Consider the following 20233-nt stretch of genomic DNA (forward strand, 5'->3'; position numbering starts at 1 on the left):
CAGCGCGGGCAACATAAAATAATTAATGCGTGTTATTTTGAGGTTAGCCGATAACTCCTATCAACTACAAATTACAGCTACGGCTACTAAATACAAACAACGTTCCTTTTCTATTCGTTCGTGGTTGATTCCCTACATTTTCGGTAAGTACATGCAATATTATTTTATCCGCTTGAATCCTGTAACTCAAAGCTTTGATTTATCTCAATTTTGTTTAAGCATATTTTATTAATCGCGTCAAATCAATATTAATGTCCTTCGTGGATGTTTTTTAATTTTTTTTTTTTTTTATTACACCGTACTTTCGTTGTGATCATAACCGCAATAGTTGAACCTAATAGTCATCTTTTGTCCCTGTTTAGGATACAGGTAGTCAACAACTAAGGTCATCAAGATGGCTCCAAGTGGAAATAATATGATCCCAAATGGGCATTTTCACAAAGACTGGCAACGTTACATTAAGACTTGGTTCAATCAACCAGCTCGTAAATACAGGCGCCACCAGAACCGTATCAAGAAGGCCAAAGCGTTGGCACCTAAACCAGCGGCAGGTCCTTTGCGACCGGTTGTACATTGCCCCACATTACGGTATCATACTAAAGTTCGTGCTGGTCGTGGTTTTACTCTGCAAGAGCTTAAGGTAATTTTATTTGATAATATTGAATATTAAATATTTACTAAACTATGTCCACCATTTATCAGGGTGCTGGTTTAAATAAACATTATGCTCGTACCATTGGCATTGCTGTAGACACCAGGCGCCGAAACAAAAGTGTAGAATCATTACAAGTGAACATTGAACGTTTGAAGGAGTACCGTTCCAAATTAATTTTGTTCCCGCTCAAGAGCAAGACCAACAAGATTAAGAAGGGTGAAGCTACTGTACGTATACCAATATAATTATAATTTTTTTTTCGATTTTACTAATATTTTGTATTATTATATAGGTAGAAGAATGCAAGACAGCTACACAATTGAAGGGAGATGTATTGCCCATTAAACAATCTGCCAGCAAAGAACCTGAAGCTCGAGCTATCACTGAAGAAGAAAAGAAGTTTAATGCTTTCAATGCTATTTGCCAGGTAAGAAAAATATATAATGTAGTACTTATTAATGCACATTTTTAAAATCCACATTTTGTTATTTTATAAACGTGCGAGTCATAGGTGTGCAAAATTATCAATTATTTTGTTGCTTTGATAAACAAATTTTTGTATCTTTCAAAAATATTAATAAGAACAAATTGACATGTTTATTATTCATATTATAACTAGATTATTAAATGTACAATCCTTAAAAGAGCTACTGTTTACCATATGGTTTTTTACATGAGTAGTTCTTGAGTCAACCTGTACAAAATTAAATTATAGGTTAGTAATTTTTCAACACTTTTTGTTAGGTGTTGTGTAAAACTATCTTAAAGACATAATTTGAATTAATACTACTATAGAATGCATAACTGTGGTATTAATTCAATCACTTTATGGCCTGTCCAATTTTTTTTTTATGACTGAAGAGAATTTACATTTTATGTTAGTGAAAATAAAAGATTTTTAAAATTATATTTTTTAGATCCTTCGTGTGTAACTCAAATAAAATTAGTGTTATTAATGGTTATGTATACTGTGACTAACTACAATACCTTGTAACTAACCCTTTTCATAATCAAATTTGTGTTACCTTTATATATGTAATTACTATTTTAACTGTACCACCTATTTTATTATGCTATAAATAACATTATTTGAACAACATTTATCGCTGTGTTTATACATCATTCATAATCTGACTGATAGTAGATACCCTAATAATTTGTAGTTATTTGTAATGATAAATAGTAAGGTAAATACTTAACTGCTGCCTGCTATCTTAACAAAAATACTTGAATACCTTGTTACTCGTAAATAAATTCCAATTTTTTAGGGTATTTTCGATATGTTACATTTAATGTGCGACAATTTCTTGTTGAAAAATCCAAAAAAAAAAAAATATGTTTTTATAATTTTTAAACTCACTTTGAAAGTTAGAGTACAATTTGAATAACTAACTAACCTTTAACATTTTATTTTTTATGTCTTAAAAAAATCATTTTATGATTTTTCCTCAAGCAATTGTCGCACATTAAATATAACACGTCAAAAATACCCAAAGAAATTGGTATTTAGTCACGAGGTATTCAAATTTACTTATTATTAAGATGGCAGGCAGTAGTTAAGTGTTTACTTTATTATTTATTATTACTAATAACTAGGGCCCATTTTATATGCTCTAAAAACCTCAGAAATATGCATTAAAGTCAAATGAAAGTTATGTGCACTCAGATCACAACTAATGTATAATTCACTAAAACCTACTAAATAAAAAGATGACTACTTTTCTCTCTAAGCACAATAATTGTGTTATTAATTAAATATAATATTATATCATATATTTAAAATATAAATTGGATAATTTTTTCTAGAAACTAATAAATTAGTTTTTATCCTTTCTAAACAGTTTGTGGTATGCACTTATAGAATCATTCTGTTATTTTTATTTTATTTGAAAGTTTAACTAATCAAACTCATTTAATATAGTATATAAATATGAAGTAAAAACATAGATTTTCATTTTTAGAAGTTCACTATTTATGTGTATGACCTTTTGAAAAAGCATTGAATTCTATTTCACTTTATTTCAAACTTGTGTTTAAAAAGTAATTACTAAAAAGCTTACTCAGAATCCTCATGTTTTGTAACAAAGAAACAACAGTAAATACACAATACTTAATAATTATTTAATTTCATAATAACATTAAATAGAAAAAGTATTCATTTTTTTGAAAAAATTTTAATTATTTAAACTGCTTTCAGCTTATAAGTAAAAATGCAAAATTTGTTTCATATTTATTATTTATATATAGCTTTGTAGTCAACAGATCAATATACTGAAATCTATAATTTACATACATAACATGCAACCATTTAGATAATTTATTAATAACATTATATCACTGTTGTTATTTTAATATTTATATATGTGTTCATGTATATTCTTACCATAAAATATAGTTATATATAGTTATATTATAGTAATATAGTTATATTATGAAAACCACCCTAACTTGGAGAACAGTAACATTTTTATTGAATCTATTATATTAATTTATTTTACATAATAACAATAACTCAATTGTGTATGTGGGTAATTAAAAATGTTGTATGGTTGGTTACAGGCAAGACTTGAAGCTAAATTGATTGGTATTAAAGAAAAGAAGGCCAAAGAAGCTGCTGAAAACCCTGATGCCGCCAAAAAAGCCGCTGAAAAGAAGGGTAAAGGAAAGAAGAAGAAGTGATTGGTGGTATATTTTGTTTGACTTTTATAATAATAACTCAATAAAAACGTTAAACTTAACATTGGTTATTTATTTTTTTAAATACAATATCAAAAATATGAATCTTAGTTGTTTATTATAATAGGTGCCAGTTACATCAGTTTGTATAACTTCTTATTCTTTAAATTTCAAAATTAAATTAAATACTAAAATATTGATTAAGAAATATTTAGTTCCTAGGTATTTGAGAAATAACTTTTGGCACATATTGTGAATCATCTAATACTTTCTGCATGTTAATGTTTACACATGGAGTATATATTTTGGGAGTAACTGAAAACTTAGTTCCGGCTATATCTATTTCATATTTAGCTGTTGGAGACAATATATAATCATTTGTGATGACCATATGATTCCTATTACGATTATCTGTAAAAGGTCGACGAATATATGCTAAACACACTAATTTTTCCATGGTGAAACCATATCTGAAATATAAAAAATAATTTTTTTCTATAAATAAATTATTATGTATATGCATTGAAAATTTTAATTCATAAAAAGTAGTTTAATGATGATAATAGTTTTAATTACACTTACCCAGCTGACGTTACGGTTCCGACAAATTTACCATTTCTGTAAATAGGTTCCAATCCCCAACACCATATATCTTTATCAGAGTCTAAATCATCTAATATAAACATAACAAGTTTCTTGGTAATTCCTTGATCTTTTTGACGTTGTAGCGCAAATTTCCCAATAAAATATTCTTTCTGGAAAAGGAGAAAGATGGAATACTTTTTATTAAAATGTTAATATATGGATGTGAATAATAATTTAAAATGCATTCGATTACATACATCAAGTTTTACAACATGATTGCAACCAGCTTCAAATGGTGTAGTGTCACGAGTTAAATCTTCTGCCCAAAATGGTATAAATTTCTCAATCCTCATAAACCGTTGAGTTAAACTTCCAACATCCCTAATTCCATAGTCAAATCCAACCGTAATTAAACGATCGTACACATGCAGTGCATATTCAGATGGTATATACAGACAAAATCCAGGTTCACCAGTATGTGTAAAAGCCATCATCATAACATCAGAAGCGTAACCAATGTTGACAGTCTAAAAATACAATTATATAATTGAATTCTTAACAGTAGTATTTTATTTCAAAATAACTATTAACTTGCCTTATAAGTGAAAGGTTGTACATTAATGTCAATATCAGTTTGTGATAGTTCAGATATTAAAGCACCTGCTTTAGGACCAATAATATTTACGACAGTATACATAGAAGTTATATCTGCTAACTGAATTGATTCATCTTTTGGTAAATGGTCTTTCAGCCAATCTAAAACTCTAGTTTGTTGGCTAGTTGGTGACACCATTAGATAACTGTAAGTATGTAATTAAATAAAAAAATCATTAGTTGAAGTATATTAAGTATTTGAATATTGTCAAAAATTGTTTCCTAAAAATTTAACATAGTAAGATGCATAATTAATGTTATTAATAAAGAAGCTTTTTTTCATTTCTTACCAATTTTCTCGTTCACGCACTAATAAACAATCATTTTCGTAACCACCTCTTTCATTCAACATTCCTGTGTGGACAATACCACCAACTGGAATATTTACATCGTTAGTACACAAAGATTGTAACCATTCAACAACACCATTACATTGAGACTGAAAATATTGAATTATAAGAAAATTTTAGGTATAAGTAAATCCAAAATTTTTAATCTGTCTCACATAAAATATAATGTGTTTACCTCTGTTTCTTCATTAATATCTTGTTTTCCCTTGATATATATACAAAAATAATTATTATATGATATTCTGTCTTACACAAAGAGACATTTAATAGATTATACATGAACAAAAGTGTGTCCAGAATTTAAATACAGGACAGGCTTGGTTATAAAAAAGTGTGCTGTATACACATATTTGGTAAATTATAAAGAATAAGGGTTCAATACCCGAGTAGACTCAAGTCTACCAGACCTTGCTGGACACGCCACTGTGTATAAAAAATAAAAAATGCTATTTTAAAATACCTGAATTTTCATTTTAGAAAATGAAGACATATCTATAATACCAACAGTTTCTCTGCAAGCATAATATTCTTCTAACATAAAATCAAAGAATTTTGGTTTGTAAAATGTACCCGGTGGCATTTCTGGTGGAGATCCCTTTCCTATAAAAAATATTTAATCCTGCATTACATTTGAAAAATTAAACTTAATATAAAAACACTTAATTTTTATCTTTAAAAATAATATAATACTTCTGTTTAAATTTATTTTTATTTACCATTGTATGTTGTATCAAAGTATAAAGGTCGTTCATATCCCATTCGAGTACCAAAAACTGCTCCTCTTTTTTCCAAAACACTGAACAATGGTGAACATCGTAATTTTCTAGCATTTTTATATTCATTTTGGTGAGGATATGGTATTGAATAGTGTCTTAAATAATAAAATTATAAATCAGGTACTACATTTTTAAATTATCACATTTGATTTAAAATAAAATATAAAAGTATCATAATTTTTTTCTGCTAAAATTTAATAATTACATTAGATTATATAGTAACTTTAAGTCTCAAAACATTTTAACTTCTTAAATAGGTTCTTTTAAAAAGTAAAAGAATTTCATTTTTAAATAATGATAAAAATGATGTACAACATACTATAAATGTAATATTTAAATTACATACATGTATTTAATAATTTAATACCATTATTACTTTTAATTATTTATACTAAAAATATAATTTATATTGTTTATAGAATAAAGTTAACTACTTAAAAATAATACCTGCCAACTACTTCTTTTGTACGTTCTTGTAAATACATTCTATTATTATGAAGGTCTAAAAATCGTTGTACATCAAAAGCTAAATGTTCTTGTGTAGGTTTTCCTTCTATAATCCATTCAGCCATTGCTTTTCCTATCCCTCCAGCTCCTTGTAATGGGTTACCATTCATTCCAACAGCTACAAAGTAGTTGTCAATCTAAAAAAAATTGTTATGTCACTTTAATGTTCAACAATAATTAATATTTTATTGATCAGCTCTTTGTTCAATACAGATAATTATTGTATGTTACACTCGCATAGAGTTGGCTCATTATAAATACATGAAAGTTTAAAGTGAAACATACTCTTACACATTATGTATTTTTTGTGTCATCACTTATTGATCATTAACTTCTACAGTAAAACCTATTAATACTGGAAACTCTTGATTCTAAAAATATTATCTTTTATTGAGAGAAAGGGAGTTAAATGAAAAATTAACAATATCAAAATACATATGTATATTTATATTATTATTATATTATTTGTATATATGATTATACTTATAAATATTATCTTTTAAAACAAAATTAGTTTTGAATGAGACAGCAATGTCATGCCGTGATAAGATAAAGAATAATAGTATAATGTGTAAAATTCACATTGTAATGAAATATACTAAGATAATAATTACAATAAAAATTATCAAAATTTAACCATAAAAGTATATATTGTTTAGACAGTCCAGTAAAGACATTTTTCTAAAGACAAATAGTGAAAATGTTCCCATTCTTTAAAAATTGTTCACTATTTAGAAGTGTCTATTAAGAGAGATTTCACCATATATATTTATGTAAGTTCATATAAAAACTACTTTATAACTAATTTACATTATAAATTAATATTAACAATATTAATTATAAGTTATAACTAAAAGTAGGAATTTAAAAACTTGCATTCTTTTTTTTATCAATCTTACAGAATACTAATCAAACTCAAAATTAGTATTATATTAAAATTCAGACTATATAACTAATTGCCTATATTGTCTTTTTAAGACTTTTTTACTTGTTTTTGGATATTTTTTACATAATTATTTCATATTGTACAAATATATTACGTAAGTGTTGTTAATTTAAACTTCTAAATATACATTATTAATTCTATTTGGTTGCATTTAAAATTCTTTTAAATGTGTTTGGATACTTGCCATATCCATTCATAAATTTATTTTATTTTATATCAAAAAAGTATCATTATAGTTTCACCTATTTATCTGTAGAATATTTATGAAAGTACATGTAAAATTAAAAATTATTAAATAAATAATATATTTTATTTGTGAAAGCATAGCTTGTTTATATTTATAGTTAAAAGTTTAAAAATTTGAATTTAGCAATTAATATTATATAGAATAAAGTTAATTTAATTTTTGGGTATTTTTAGGATTGTTAGGCTAAGCCTATTTATCAATATTCGATAACTGCTTTAAAATATTTTACTTCTGGTGTTTCTCCCAAAATCCATTTTCCATTTGGTGTAAATGTATCTGGAGAATTTGCTAGTGTTGGATAAACAGCATCCTTAAGAATTGGGATTCGAGACATAGCTTTTTCCCAATATGGCACTAAAACAAATTTAATTTAAACTATATCATAATTCACTATTTTAATTTACTTACTAAAATGTTTCCAATCTAAAGGCATATCTTTTTTCCAATCTGGTGGAATTAATTTCATATTAAGAAAAGCAGGTTTAGCTGTTTTTTCAAATCCGCCTACCAGGAATCCAGAGTTATACTCTCTGGCATAAATATGAGAATCAAAATCTCTAATACATGGTAAATCGACACCAATTCCGGGCAATGGACTAGTTGTAACATAAAAATGTTCTGCTGGGTATACAGGCACTCTGACTTTAGGAGAACACAAATTCCCTACTTCTCTTGCCCACTAAAATAAATAATTTATCATTAACCTTTATTTTAAATATCATATCAGAATTATTGTTGTTTTACCATTCCTGCACAATTCACAAAATATTCACAGTAGATAAACCCTCGACTAGTATGCACACCTTTAATTCGATCTTCTTCGGTGACAACTTTCTCAATGTGACAGTTAGTAACATAATGAGCACCACCTTCAGAAGCTAATTTAGCTAAGGATTTACATATTGCTTGAGGGTTTGCCACTCCATCTTCAGGTACCCATACTCCACCTTCTAAGTCATCAGTATTTAAAAATGGATGTAACCTTTTAAGTTCATTTTTTCCCAACATCTAACAAAAACATAAATATTAAGCAAATTAAAAAGTATTCAAAAAAATAAAACTAAAACTAATATTATCCTACTTCACAGTGCAATCCAGTTGGTGAACTATAAGCAATTCTTCGTTTTAAAGCTATCATTCTGTCTTTAGTTTGAGCTAAATTTAAGCTACCACATTGTTTTAAACCTAAATGCAAATTTAGTTTTAATATTATAGAAATTAATGTGCAACACTTATATTTAAGAATAACATACCAATATCATATCCTTTAGCTTCTAACTGTCTGTATAGCTTAATACTATACTTAATAATATTACGTTCAGCAATTGGTTTGAATAAGCCCAAAGTTCCTGAACCGAAGTGTGATGTCCCTCCACATGGCCTAAGTATACAATGGAACTTACATTTCAAAATATTTAACTTAGCATTCAATAAGATACATACTTTCCTTGATCAATGAGTACAATATCTGACCACCCATTTTCCACTAAATGGTAGGCCAATGAATTGGCAACTACTCCTGTACCACATATCACAACTTGAGCTTGAGTCGGGAGTACAGGCTCATGAGATATTGTAGAATGTGTACGGGTACAGTCACAATTGCTGAGACTAATAGACCAACGATTCAACTTTTTCAAGTACAATCGTTTTTGCCATCTAGTCAAGAACATATTTGAAATCGTTCACAGACCTAAAAGTGAGTAAAATACATTACGCATTAAACAGTATAAAACTTCAGGCATCTGCGATCATATTTTAGCTTGAAATTATTTATAAAACGTTAACTATAGATATTACCACAGACAAGTAGTAAAAAATCACAAAACGATTTTTATTCCATTTTTATTTTTTATTTTAATTGAATTTGCATTTACTTTAAATGTTTTAATTTTCAATTCAAAGTCGTCGTCTAGTCCAGCAATTATTTAAAATTGATAAACGTAATACCGATAAAATGATAATAACGAGATAACCTAGTCTGATGATATATATATAAATTGTATAAAATAGATTCAAGCACGGCTTTACATAAAAGTGTATCATGGATTCAAACACTGGACAAATGCATTTTATCCAAAATAATCAAGATTGCCATTTGTCAGACCACAGCAAAAAGTAAAATAAATTACTCTTCGAGCCATAGTCCATAGACATATTATATACATTAATACATGTATGTACTTGGCCGCCAGTTTTTGTTGAATGTTGAATGGCGTATCATGGGAAGAACTGACTGTTGTAACCAATCATACCTTTATATACCATTGATTAAGCGCTGATACCATAATAATTATACCTATAGTTTTGTTGTAACTACACGTATTTACTATCAACACCATAATTATTATTTGATATTAATTATTATATTATATTAAATTATAATTATTCTAAAAAGTGAATACTCGAAGTCTATTTGACATTTTCTACATCTACACGTAAGTACTGGAACATCTGATTATAATGATGACTTGTAACAGTAATATTTATAACGTTATGAAATTAGAAATTGTTATCTGGTTTTACACTTAATAGTTTAAATATTTTACGATTTATCACACGTTTATGTAAGATATAATTCGAAAGTTGTCAACGTGTGTTTTATTCTGTATAATAATTAATAACCATAATAACTTCTACACACAGTGCCCTACTGGCTTATATCTTGTAATTACTTTAATCTATATCGACTTTATAAGTTTGAAAGTTTTTATATTTTGTAACTATTAATCATATTAATAATTTCTGTTATCGATTTATTATAATTTTAGTTTGGGACTAAATTGACAATAATTGTCATTATATCTAACCTGGTACAATGTCAAACCAAATTTTAGCCAACGAGGGTAACAAGGAGAATGTACCAGAAAATGAAGAAAAGAAAATTCCCATATTTTCAATTGAAAGTATCCTTTTTCTATTGATTAATTAAATTACGGTTTTTAAAAGTATAAATTGTATATTGTTTATTTTATGCTTAATGTACAGAAATAAACAACATTAAAAACAGTTATCCTCATCGTGTACTAAAAATAAAAATGATAACTTATGTAATCAAGGATTTTATGTGTTACGTCTTACCAAATTAATATTATGACATGTTATAGTTAATTTCCCTACTTCTGTTTAAAAATATTTATTTTTTGTTTTTGTTTATCTAAATTTATTGAGACGCATCATCGCTTTTGTAAAGCTTCAAACTATAGCGATTCATCAATATTACAAACTATATAAAATATCAATAATTACTTGATTATTTTCCATTCTTTATTAATTATATTTTATGGCTGATTAATGGTTTATATATGATTAAAAATAAATTTAGTGATAAAACTAGAATTTAGTTAACTTAAATACTGTGTAAGATATGTTTCTGTTTGGATATATTCCATACCTAACAGTGGTTCTTTATTTGTAAAATGTATTTAATTAATATTAAGTTAAATGAAATTAAAAAAAAAATAGGTACCTACTATTTAAATTTAAATATTCTTTAATAATATTCTAACAGTATTAAAGATTATTAAAGAAGCCCAACAGCAGCATGGCTTAAGGCACAATGATTATCAAAGATATAGGTAAATATTAAATAGTTAATATCTTTTTGGATAAAAATATTTAATTATTAATTTTTAATATATAGAGGTTATTGCACCAGACGTATCAGACGTTTACGAAAAGTTATGCATTTACAACAAGGAGATCGTAGACATTTTCGTAAAAAAAATGTAACGGAAACCAATCTGACAGATGAAAGGTAAAGATATTTACGTTAATAAAAATAGTCAATTACTTAATAGTAATAATTTATTTAATTTAGGGCTGTATACATTCCATTGATGTTGGCTGAAAGAGCGTGGAGTTATGCAATGCAACTACGAGTTGAAGCTAATACAGAACCAAGGAAAAAATTCCATTTGGTATCTAGATTAAGAAAAGCCGCTAGTTATGCAATACAACTTCAAAAACTTTGTGAAGTAGAGTTTTTTTAATATTATATATCAATTAGTATAAATTATTATCATATTTTTGGGTAACACTAAATTTCTTAGCTAGAGTTTGTTGAATTAAATTTAAGGTTTATTAATAGGCCTAGACAGAGGTTTCCAAACTGTGAGTAGTGTTTATTTATAAAATAGTTTAAAAAAAAAAAAAAAGTTTAAAATATTTAATACTGGATTATCATAAAATATATACTATACAAAAAAAAAAGATATATTTCATGTAAAAATACAAGTATATAATACATTATTTGTTGTATAATTGTATTGTATATTTATTACTCTTCTTTATGAAGTTCATATTCAATTTTATGATTGATCATTATTAGTGGTGTCATTTGGGAAGAGAGGAAATAAGATGTGCTTCTTACTTATAAAATAGTCCCAATTAACCTGTAAAAATAATAAACCATTACTGACTTAAAATTAAACTAGCTGAATTACTCAACTTCATTCATGTGTAATTTATGCTTTCTCAAAATGACTGTTATGACGAATAAAATTAAATTGTGAATAATCGATCACTTATAGGAGTTTTTGGTACAACCTTGTGAAAAAAAAAAATTGAAAATGTTAAATAGTGTTGTCACAAAAAGGTAACATAAAAAAAGCCTGTTCTTTTATATATATATAAGGATTAAGCACTACTATGGGTGATAAAAGACTAAACGATATCATGATACTAAATGTTGAAAAGAAGTTACCAATATCAATCTAGAATAATCTAAAGAAGCTGTAGATATATTTGATTACTAAAAAATTGCTAGTATCTACTTATTTAAGTTTTAAACCAAATATTTCATCATTTTTTTTTTTATAATTATATTGATTTATGATAGATACCATAGTTTGAGTGAATTTTTTTGTAATAATTCTAACTCAAAATTGATAGAGTGAGAACCATTTAAATGTTTTCAGATTTTCTAAAATACTTAATTCCATTAATTTTAGTTTGTTTAATATATTTTTATTTTGTATTTTTTAAAAGTACCTATTAAGATTTTAATTACTATTGTTTAAAACAGTGTCGCTAAAAATATTTTGTAGCTATTTAATAAAAATAAAAAATACTCATTGTACTGCACCTAAGTAATTTAAATTTTGAAATGTCCCTATAAATTTATATAAGTATGACATTCATAATTATTATCTAAAAATAAAGTTTTAGCTATAAAATCATCATAATATATTTAACTATGTTGGTAATAATAGGGGAGTACCAAATTTATCTTAACAAACAATATTTTTTGATTAACTATCATTCGAATATTATACTTTATGTTCAAAAGATTTAAAAATTGATCATACAATACTAAGTAATTAACATATTTTAATCATAGTATTTAAATAAAAAAAATTATAATTTTAGATGTTTGAATAATTTAAATTTTCATATTTTTTTATAATATGTTTTAATGAAAACAAATACATTTTAGTCGGAAAAATTTGACGCTCGAACTCAATTGGAAACTCAAGCTTATGTAGCTTGGTGTGAAGGAATGTTGCAATTTGAATTACAAGAGTGGAAGCCAGCCATTGAAAATTTAAAGAAAGCTCAGTAAGCAAAAAATTTTAAATATTACTTGTTTGTTATTGAAATTTTGAAAAGAAACTCGTTTTTAATTATTTAATATCTAACATTTAAATGTATAATATATCCAATAACTGTATGTGAAATTTAGGATTACAATTATCAACATAAAATGTTGTCACTAATTTTTAACAAATTTTATTTTTCAGAATGATTTATGAAAAATTAGCATCTGCACTAAATGAAGAAGATGCTATTTTGTATAGAAATCGTTATGAAGAATTAGAACCAAGCTTACGGTTCTGTGCTTATAACATTGGCAACGAGACAGATGTTAATCAACTATTACACTTGCGTAATCAAGCACAAGGGGATTTATTAGTGACATTAGATGTTAGTTATTTTTATTAGTAAGATAAGGATATCATAGTTAGTTAAATAAATTATATGCTTACATAGACTTTGATGGCACAAACAAGAGACTCATTAAGTGAAGTAACTTGGAGAAATCGTACGGTGCCTGTAAAAAATTCTCGTGTAAGGACTTTCTTATTGGCAAACCGGGATTTTAATAGTTTGTTGGACAAATGCACTACATTAGCTGAAAAGAGTGATTCATTAGAACAACATTTAATGGACTGTAAAGATGCTATGCTAGCAATAAGGGATGACATCAAAACTGAACAGGTCAATATTTAAAATAATTTAAATTTTGATTTATGTTGTTTAAATTAATTATTATACAATTTGTTTGCAGAAAATGGATGGTTCTTCAACTTCTTCGGCATCATCATTACAGTATCTTCATACATATTTGTCATTCATTCGTTTGGAAAGATCAATACAGCGTAATTTGTTGTTGATTGAAAGCGCATTAGAAAATGAAGGCAAACAAGGAACAATTGTAAGTTCATAATGGTGTTTAAAATTATTATTGATACTCAAATAACTCCATTCTTTTTGATTGTATCCTCTTTATTATTTATTAATAATTATTATTGTAACATAGGGGAGTAAGAAACTTCAAGACATAACTAGATTGTATGAAATTTTGATACAAAATATTTTGGAAGAACAACAATTGCCTGGTTTGGAAGACGACTCTGATTTTCAAGAAAAATTGATCATTAAAGCTAAAGCTTACAAAGCATTTAGGTATATTAAAAAATCTTTTGTCATAAAACTTTACTATATAATAATATTTATCTTATTCTAAATTTTGGTTGTTTTCTTTTTTTTAGATGCTATTATATTGGTCAGAGTTTAAGTACTCTGCACCGTTGGAGGGATACAATGGCTATGTATGAACGAGCATTGCATCATATATCTTCAGTTATTAATCAAGTCGATGATGATTTGAAGACACGATTGAGTAATTTGGTGAACACCATTGAGTCTTCTAAATATTGTGCTCATGCTCAAAGTGTTCTCGAACAAGATAACGAGGAAGAATTGGATAGTTTGACAAATGCCAAACTTCAAAAGGTAATTATTTGACATATTTAACATAATTTTTAATTCAAATATGAATAAATTTTAGATGCCTTTGACAAAACGCTTGGACGAATACTATGAAGATTCGAGTGTATTGGGTAAAGATCCAAATGTTATTAAAGTACCACCTGAAATGGAAGAAATACCATGCAAGCCATTATTCTTTGATGTTGCATTAAACTTTGTACAACTTCCCGCGTTCAAGAAACAACAACCAATATCTGACCCAGCTAATAAAGAAGGAATTTCCGGGTTTGTGAAAGGTCTGTGGGGTTGGGGTGGAAAAAAAAAGTAAACGCTCAATAATAAAACACATTTTATATTTTTGAATTTGTACAATCCAAAAATCAATATGAATAAAATACTGTATAGTCAAATATTTTATCTTTCAACATAGTTTAAATATTAAAAGTTTGTTCAAATAATAATAATATATAATTATACATCATTAAAGTAATGATTAATTAATTTTTCTATATTATGTATTAATTGTATACATTATTATAATAAATTACTGCTAATGAACTTAGTTTCATTGTTTTGATAACATATGTATTTTAATATTAAGGAAAACATAGATAAAGACTAATAACATGATATTTACAAATTCATAATAAATATGGTAATGGTATATTATAATGCACTCACGTATAATTTAATATTAGTTTATAAGCGACAGTAGTTACAAGAGTTAAATAATATACATATTATAACAATATTATGTATATAGATGAAAATCATTAATTACAAATTGACAAACGTTTCGCGTTTGACTCATTACTTTTGACCGACAGCGGTGCCTAACACGTCTGCCCACTACTCTTATCCCTCCTGGCCGCGTGACTTCTGGCATGCTTCCTCAAGTGATCCTTTCTGTAAAATGCACGACCACACTCTACGCAAGCATGCCGCTTCTCACCCGTGTGTACCACTTTGTGCAGGGTCAACTGCTCTTTGCGTTTGAACGCTTTGCCACACACCGTACAGGCGTATGGCCTTTCGGAACTGTGGCTCTGTCTGTGTCTTGTCAAGTGGTCTTTGCGCTTCAGCCCAGCGCCGCAGATGTCGCACACGAACCGCCGTTCCGTCGCGTGCGTGCCCAGGTGTTCCTCGAGCAGATGCTTGTCCAAGTACTCGGCTCGGCATTCCGGACACCCAAACATAGTGGTGCCATCCGCGCAGCTCGTTATCCGTATCTGGCCGGGTTTAGGCTTGACCTGAGGTGTCGTTGTCGTCGGAGGCGGAGGCGGCGGACAGCCGTCACTGATGGGTGCGGCGGTGGCGTTCGCTTGTTTGCCTTGTTTTTTCCTCTTCTTTGGTGGTTTTGTTTCGTTCCGCACGTCTTTGCAGATCGACTCACCCGAGTACTTGAGGAAATGGTGCAAAGTGAGCGTAGCCGGCAAGTGGGACAGGTAATCGGCAACGGTCGATCCAGGAGCAGCGATGCTCTGCCACGACGGCGGCATACCGTTGGGCTGCAGCGTCACCTCGCCGTCGTTGGCGTAGTGCTGTTGCGACCCGCTGCCGTTGAAGTGCACCCCGCTGATGCCCGCGAAATCTTGGTCGATTTGCAGCGGACCGGAAGCAAAGTGAGTGCCGATCATAGCGAAGTCCATCTGCTGGAGTATGTCGCTCGAACGGAACGTGGAAGTCATCGTGGCTGTCGTTCGTCTGTCTGTCCGATAGTGTCCAATAAATACGAGAAGTGAGAACGCTCGTCCTCAAAACCGTTCCTCCGTGGACAGGACGACTCACGTCCGAGACCGCCGCTGCGATAATTACGGAAAGTTGAAAACGCGATACAAGATGGCTGCGTTGATTTCATATAATCAATAAAGTATTAAACTTACAAAAAAAAAAAAAAACCATACGTACGCCTTTCCATGAGCAGCATTTTGGCGCCCTTTCAAACAACCCTTCCGGATCTCGTTATCAATACGCACTCGTCCAACACTCGCGTGCGCCCCTTCGTCCCAAAAAAGATCGACTTTGGCAAAGCAAACTGTTTATATATAAATGACGAGCTCCATATTTCGTTGTTTATTGTTTGAATTACGATGACCATCATTTACACACTCCAACAATTGTCCCCGACCATCAGGGCCGTATGCCCGTATTATGACCACAGAATGTGTTATAAACTTATAACCATATTAAACACTGTAGGCACTGTGCCTAGAGCCTACAAAAAGATGGCTAAATCTGAAAAATAAAATATCTTTCGCTTTACTCGAAGTCGAAATCTAAAAACAGCCTATTAGTATAAAATGTATAATCAATAATTGTTTACATGAGCGCAGAGCGCTATATTTTTGGACGACGTACTGCATCATAATATTATGTCATGCGATAAGGAAATTATTATTACTGTAGAAACTCTAATCTAATAATTATTATTGTAATAAATTACTCATTTATAAATAATTAGTTATAACGAGTAAATAATAATTGATATGGTACATAATATGCAAAGTTAAAAAAATATATTCAAAAGTGCCTACGTTATGAAATTTAATTTTTTCCAGAGGCTAGGGACTCGGATGTCTTAATCCAGGCCTCGATTGCCAATGTGTGTCGGACAAGTCGAGTCCGGGACCACCTTTAAATATTTCTTTGCTTTGTGACCCCATGATTGGCGTATTAAGGTTGGCCAGCGTTGGCACGATTGTACCGGGGAGCTAATTTTAATGAGTCATGCGTTAACTAAAATTGTTATTATTTTACAAAAGTACCTATTTAATAAAATGATCAATGACTTAATAATAACGTACTGTGCAGTGAACAAATAAACAATACGATACTACAATATGGGAGTGTATATGATACTGATTAGTCATTACTTACGTAGATATGATCACAGATACTTTTATTTAAACTAAGTGTACAAAGTGGGGAATCATTTAAGCCAAATTTGAAGGAATGATTTAGTAATAAGTATAAACTTGTAAAAGTAAACATAACTATTATCTTAGTTTCATTATGAACTTTCTGATTAGGTTAAATCAATTAAAATTAAATATTGATGAACAAATATATATATATATTAATCAAGTAAAATAATATTTAATTAAATACCTAGATATATTCTACATTTTAATAAATTTGTAATATCATAAATTTAGTTAAAATTATAATTTCTGACGGTTATAAAACAAAAGTATGTTTAAAAGTCTATATTAATTAATCATGAAATTGTATTTATAATATATTACCAAGAATGAGCTAATGTACATAATTAAACTGAATTGGTAATTTACTGTTTTACAGCAGGATAAAAAAACCAAGTATTTATGAAAATACAATAAGAATTATGTTTACTACATTTTATAAGTATTTTCACTTAGGGACCTTTATTTTGAAATGAGTATTTCATTTTGAAGTTTTTCTAATCACATTTTCTTCTTTTTCTTTATGTGCTCTCGAAATTGTTCTATATTGAAAACCATTTAAACGTTTCCATTTATTCATGTCAAAAATTTAAATATTGAACTGTATAAATAACAACTCAAGTAAAATAAATGAATTCAATTTAAATAAACTTATTAAAATTAAAATATTAAGTGAAAAACGTTAATAATTTGAATTGTTTTTTAACACCGAATGCTTGAACTCTGAATTATTTTATTGTACCTAACTATAATAGTAATAATACTTAATAGATATCTATGTTATTACTGTAATGATATGCTCACACATAATTTATTGTATATTTTATTACTTCATTAAATAAATAACGGTAAAGTTGTCGCACGCAGGTAGCCCTCAATAAAAACCAATAATCCCTATTGGTCACTGATGAGAGAAACGATTTACATTGTTTGGTCATGTAGGAATTCACATGTTATTGTGACAATATGGCGCAAAACGTGTGATTTATTTTCGTGTGCCGCCAGAGACAAGAGATAGTCCAATGAGGCTCTCCGTCGTCGGGGAAAAAGCCGATTTCTCTAAGGATGCAGACGCCTTTGTTGGAGCCGCCTGCGACCCTGGCTGTCTTGACCACGTCGTCTTCTCTCTCCAGTGCATGAGCACCAGCCAAACTATCGAGTGCATGAGCACCGACAAAATTACCAGTGCAGGCGCACCAGACAATCGAGCAAGAGCTCTACCTACTCAAAACCCACCATACACTTCACACCACAAGATTCTACGAGCGACAGCTGAACTTCCTTTTTTTATAAGTTAAATCAGAGTTGTTTTTCTTATTTAAAATTAAGTTTTTCGTAAGTCGTATCGTAACTTGTGTCACCTTGCATCTTTCTCCGAGGAACGTACTACAGCGGACAGCCTACAGGTATTCACTGCGGCGAACCAGGTAAGGTCCATGCCCAAAATACTTATTGTTAGTACAGATTCTTTTACCATCTAATTTACATAACGGTGTATTTGATCATGTTCTCGAATCACGATCTCGAGAACCCTTCGAAGAACAGGAGGAAAGTATAACACGAGAACAAGTACATTTAATAATTTTTAATACCGGAATTACATACAAGGCTTGTGTCCCTTATGTCAGTCTGGCCACTTCTCCCATTACTTTTAACTTCTTTATTTTTATTTTTATTTATCTTATTTTTGTGTTATTACTAGAATTAGGATGTTGATGACCTAAAAAACACACAAAAATGTCCTAAAAACTTCAAAAAATGACCTAAAAGTTATCTAAAATACGAATTAAGCAGTGGCGTATCCAGGGGGGCATGGGGACCATGGCCCCCCCTCATTGGCCTTATTTACTAAATTTTGTTTTAAAGATTAAAATTTATTTGTATGCACGAACGCATACTACAATAATACTCTTATACCAGCATTACATACACTTATAATTTTTTTGGAATTAACCCGTTTTTATTATTAAATTACCATTACTATTTATTATTATGTACATTGTATATATATATATTAACTTAATGACTGACTGAAAATATAAACAAATTATTTGCACTATAAACATAAAATATTTGGTTCATTTTATTTTTTTGTTTTTGGTAGTAGGTAGTATATATGGTAAAATTTTAGACAGTGTGTGCCCCCTCCCTAAAAAAAATCCTGGATACGCCACTGTAATTAAGTAAGTAAAAAAACTTATTTATAAATAATAATTTTTATTAGAAATATGGGTATAATAATGGGTGTAATAGTAGAAGCATTTAAATAATTTATAAATAAATTTCAATATTAAAAATAAATTAAAAAGTAAAATATAAATAAAAAAAAAATTATATTAAAAATATTTACGTAACATATTTTGTGTAACATTTGCCCTAAAATCTATAATTTGTGAAAAATGCCCCACATTGTATAAAAAGTACAAAAAATGCCCTAAAAGATGAAAAAATGACATAAAATGTTAAAAAAATGACGTTAAAAAACAAAAAAATGCATTTATAGCTAAAAATGCAAAAAATGCAAAAAAATGCAAAATAAAATTAGAATATTCTGCATCAAGGGAGCATAAAACAAATTTTTAGCAAGGATAGCATTGTACAAAATAAAAGGAAAAAAAAATGCAAAAGTCGTCAACATCCTAACTCTAGTTATTACATTACCATTTCTTGGAAGTTGGATTACACATTTTTCGGGAAAATATTTTATTGTATAGGTAGGTATGGTGATCATAATGAACCAAAAGTATGAACTAATGATAAAAGTGAAAAAGTAGGTCCTACTAACTTTTTTCCCGTCCTTAGGACACTTGCGACTTGCTCCATTCCCTTCTATCCATTGGTATGGCTTTGACTAAATCGTTTTGGTTTTTATTCTATAGGTCATTTTTCCTATGTAATATATAAATTATAATAAATAGTTACA

At 28.7% G+C, this 20233-nt stretch overlaps 4 protein-coding genes across 6 annotated transcripts; 2 read left to right on the top strand and 2 right to left on the bottom strand.

The window, feature by feature from the left end:
* Nucleotides 1-32: 32 nt before the first annotated feature.
* On the top strand, nucleotides 33-3395 carry LOC112595405 (60S ribosomal protein L13). Its single transcript, XM_025340592.1, has 5 exons — nucleotides 33-143; nucleotides 363-640; nucleotides 703-882; nucleotides 948-1082; nucleotides 3215-3395. The coding sequence occupies exons 2-5, from the start codon at nucleotides 395-397 to the stop codon at nucleotides 3332-3334; spliced, it is 681 nt and encodes a 226-aa protein (XP_025196377.1). The 5' UTR covers nucleotides 33-143; nucleotides 363-394; the 3' UTR covers nucleotides 3335-3395.
* LOC112595404 (pyruvate dehydrogenase phosphatase regulatory subunit, mitochondrial-like) lies at nucleotides 3384-9225 on the bottom strand. Of its 2 annotated transcripts, XM_025340589.1 has the most exons (16): nucleotides 9197-9225; nucleotides 8840-9089; nucleotides 8650-8777; nucleotides 8478-8581; nucleotides 8141-8404; nucleotides 7805-8075; nucleotides 7626-7750; nucleotides 6144-6340; nucleotides 5637-5791; nucleotides 5381-5520; nucleotides 5096-5125; nucleotides 4861-5009; nucleotides 4512-4716; nucleotides 4174-4443; nucleotides 3914-4086; nucleotides 3384-3801 (listed from the first exon to the last, which is right to left on the bottom strand). In XM_025340589.1, exons 2-16 carry the CDS (start codon nucleotides 9067-9069, stop codon nucleotides 3543-3545), a joined length of 2700 nt encoding a protein of 899 aa, XP_025196374.1. In that variant the 5' UTR covers nucleotides 9070-9089; nucleotides 9197-9225; the 3' UTR covers nucleotides 3384-3542. The 2 variants fall into 2 exon arrangements, with proteins under 2 accessions (XP_025196374.1, XP_025196376.1); XM_025340591.1 differs by lacking the exons at nucleotides 5096-5125; nucleotides 9197-9225 and having other exon boundaries at nucleotides 8840-9175.
* A 498-nt stretch (nucleotides 9226-9723) lies between these two features.
* On the top strand, nucleotides 9724-14778 carry LOC112595412 (signal recognition particle subunit SRP68). 2 transcript variants are annotated; one of them, XM_025340610.1, is made up of 12 exons: nucleotides 9724-9834; nucleotides 10168-10302; nucleotides 10908-10974; nucleotides 11040-11153; nucleotides 11217-11373; nucleotides 12834-12955; nucleotides 13138-13321; nucleotides 13388-13615; nucleotides 13686-13832; nucleotides 13938-14083; nucleotides 14170-14413; nucleotides 14469-14778. In XM_025340610.1, exons 2-12 carry the CDS (start codon nucleotides 10215-10217, stop codon nucleotides 14715-14717), a joined length of 1746 nt encoding a protein of 581 aa, XP_025196395.1. In that variant the 5' UTR covers nucleotides 9724-9834; nucleotides 10168-10214; the 3' UTR covers nucleotides 14718-14778. The 2 variants fall into 2 exon arrangements, with proteins under 2 accessions (XP_025196395.1, XP_025196396.1); XM_025340611.1 differs by lacking the exon at nucleotides 9724-9834 and adding an exon at nucleotides 9955-10063.
* A 320-nt stretch (nucleotides 14779-15098) lies between these two features.
* Nucleotides 15099-16598, bottom strand: LOC112595397 (zinc finger protein 567-like). Its single transcript, XM_025340569.1, has 2 exons — nucleotides 16298-16598; nucleotides 15099-16232 (listed from the first exon to the last, which is right to left on the bottom strand). Exon 2 carries the CDS (start codon nucleotides 16075-16077, stop codon nucleotides 15223-15225), a length of 855 nt encoding a protein of 284 aa, XP_025196354.1. The 5' UTR covers nucleotides 16078-16232; nucleotides 16298-16598; the 3' UTR covers nucleotides 15099-15222.
* Nucleotides 16599-20233: the final 3635 nt, after the last annotated feature.

Source organism: Melanaphis sacchari, unplaced genomic scaffold, assembly GCF_002803265.2.
Source record: "Melanaphis sacchari strain LSU unplaced genomic scaffold, SCAv2.0 Contig27_pilon_pilon, whole genome shotgun sequence".
Lineage (NCBI taxonomy): Eukaryota > Metazoa > Arthropoda > Insecta > Hemiptera > Aphididae > Melanaphis > Melanaphis sacchari.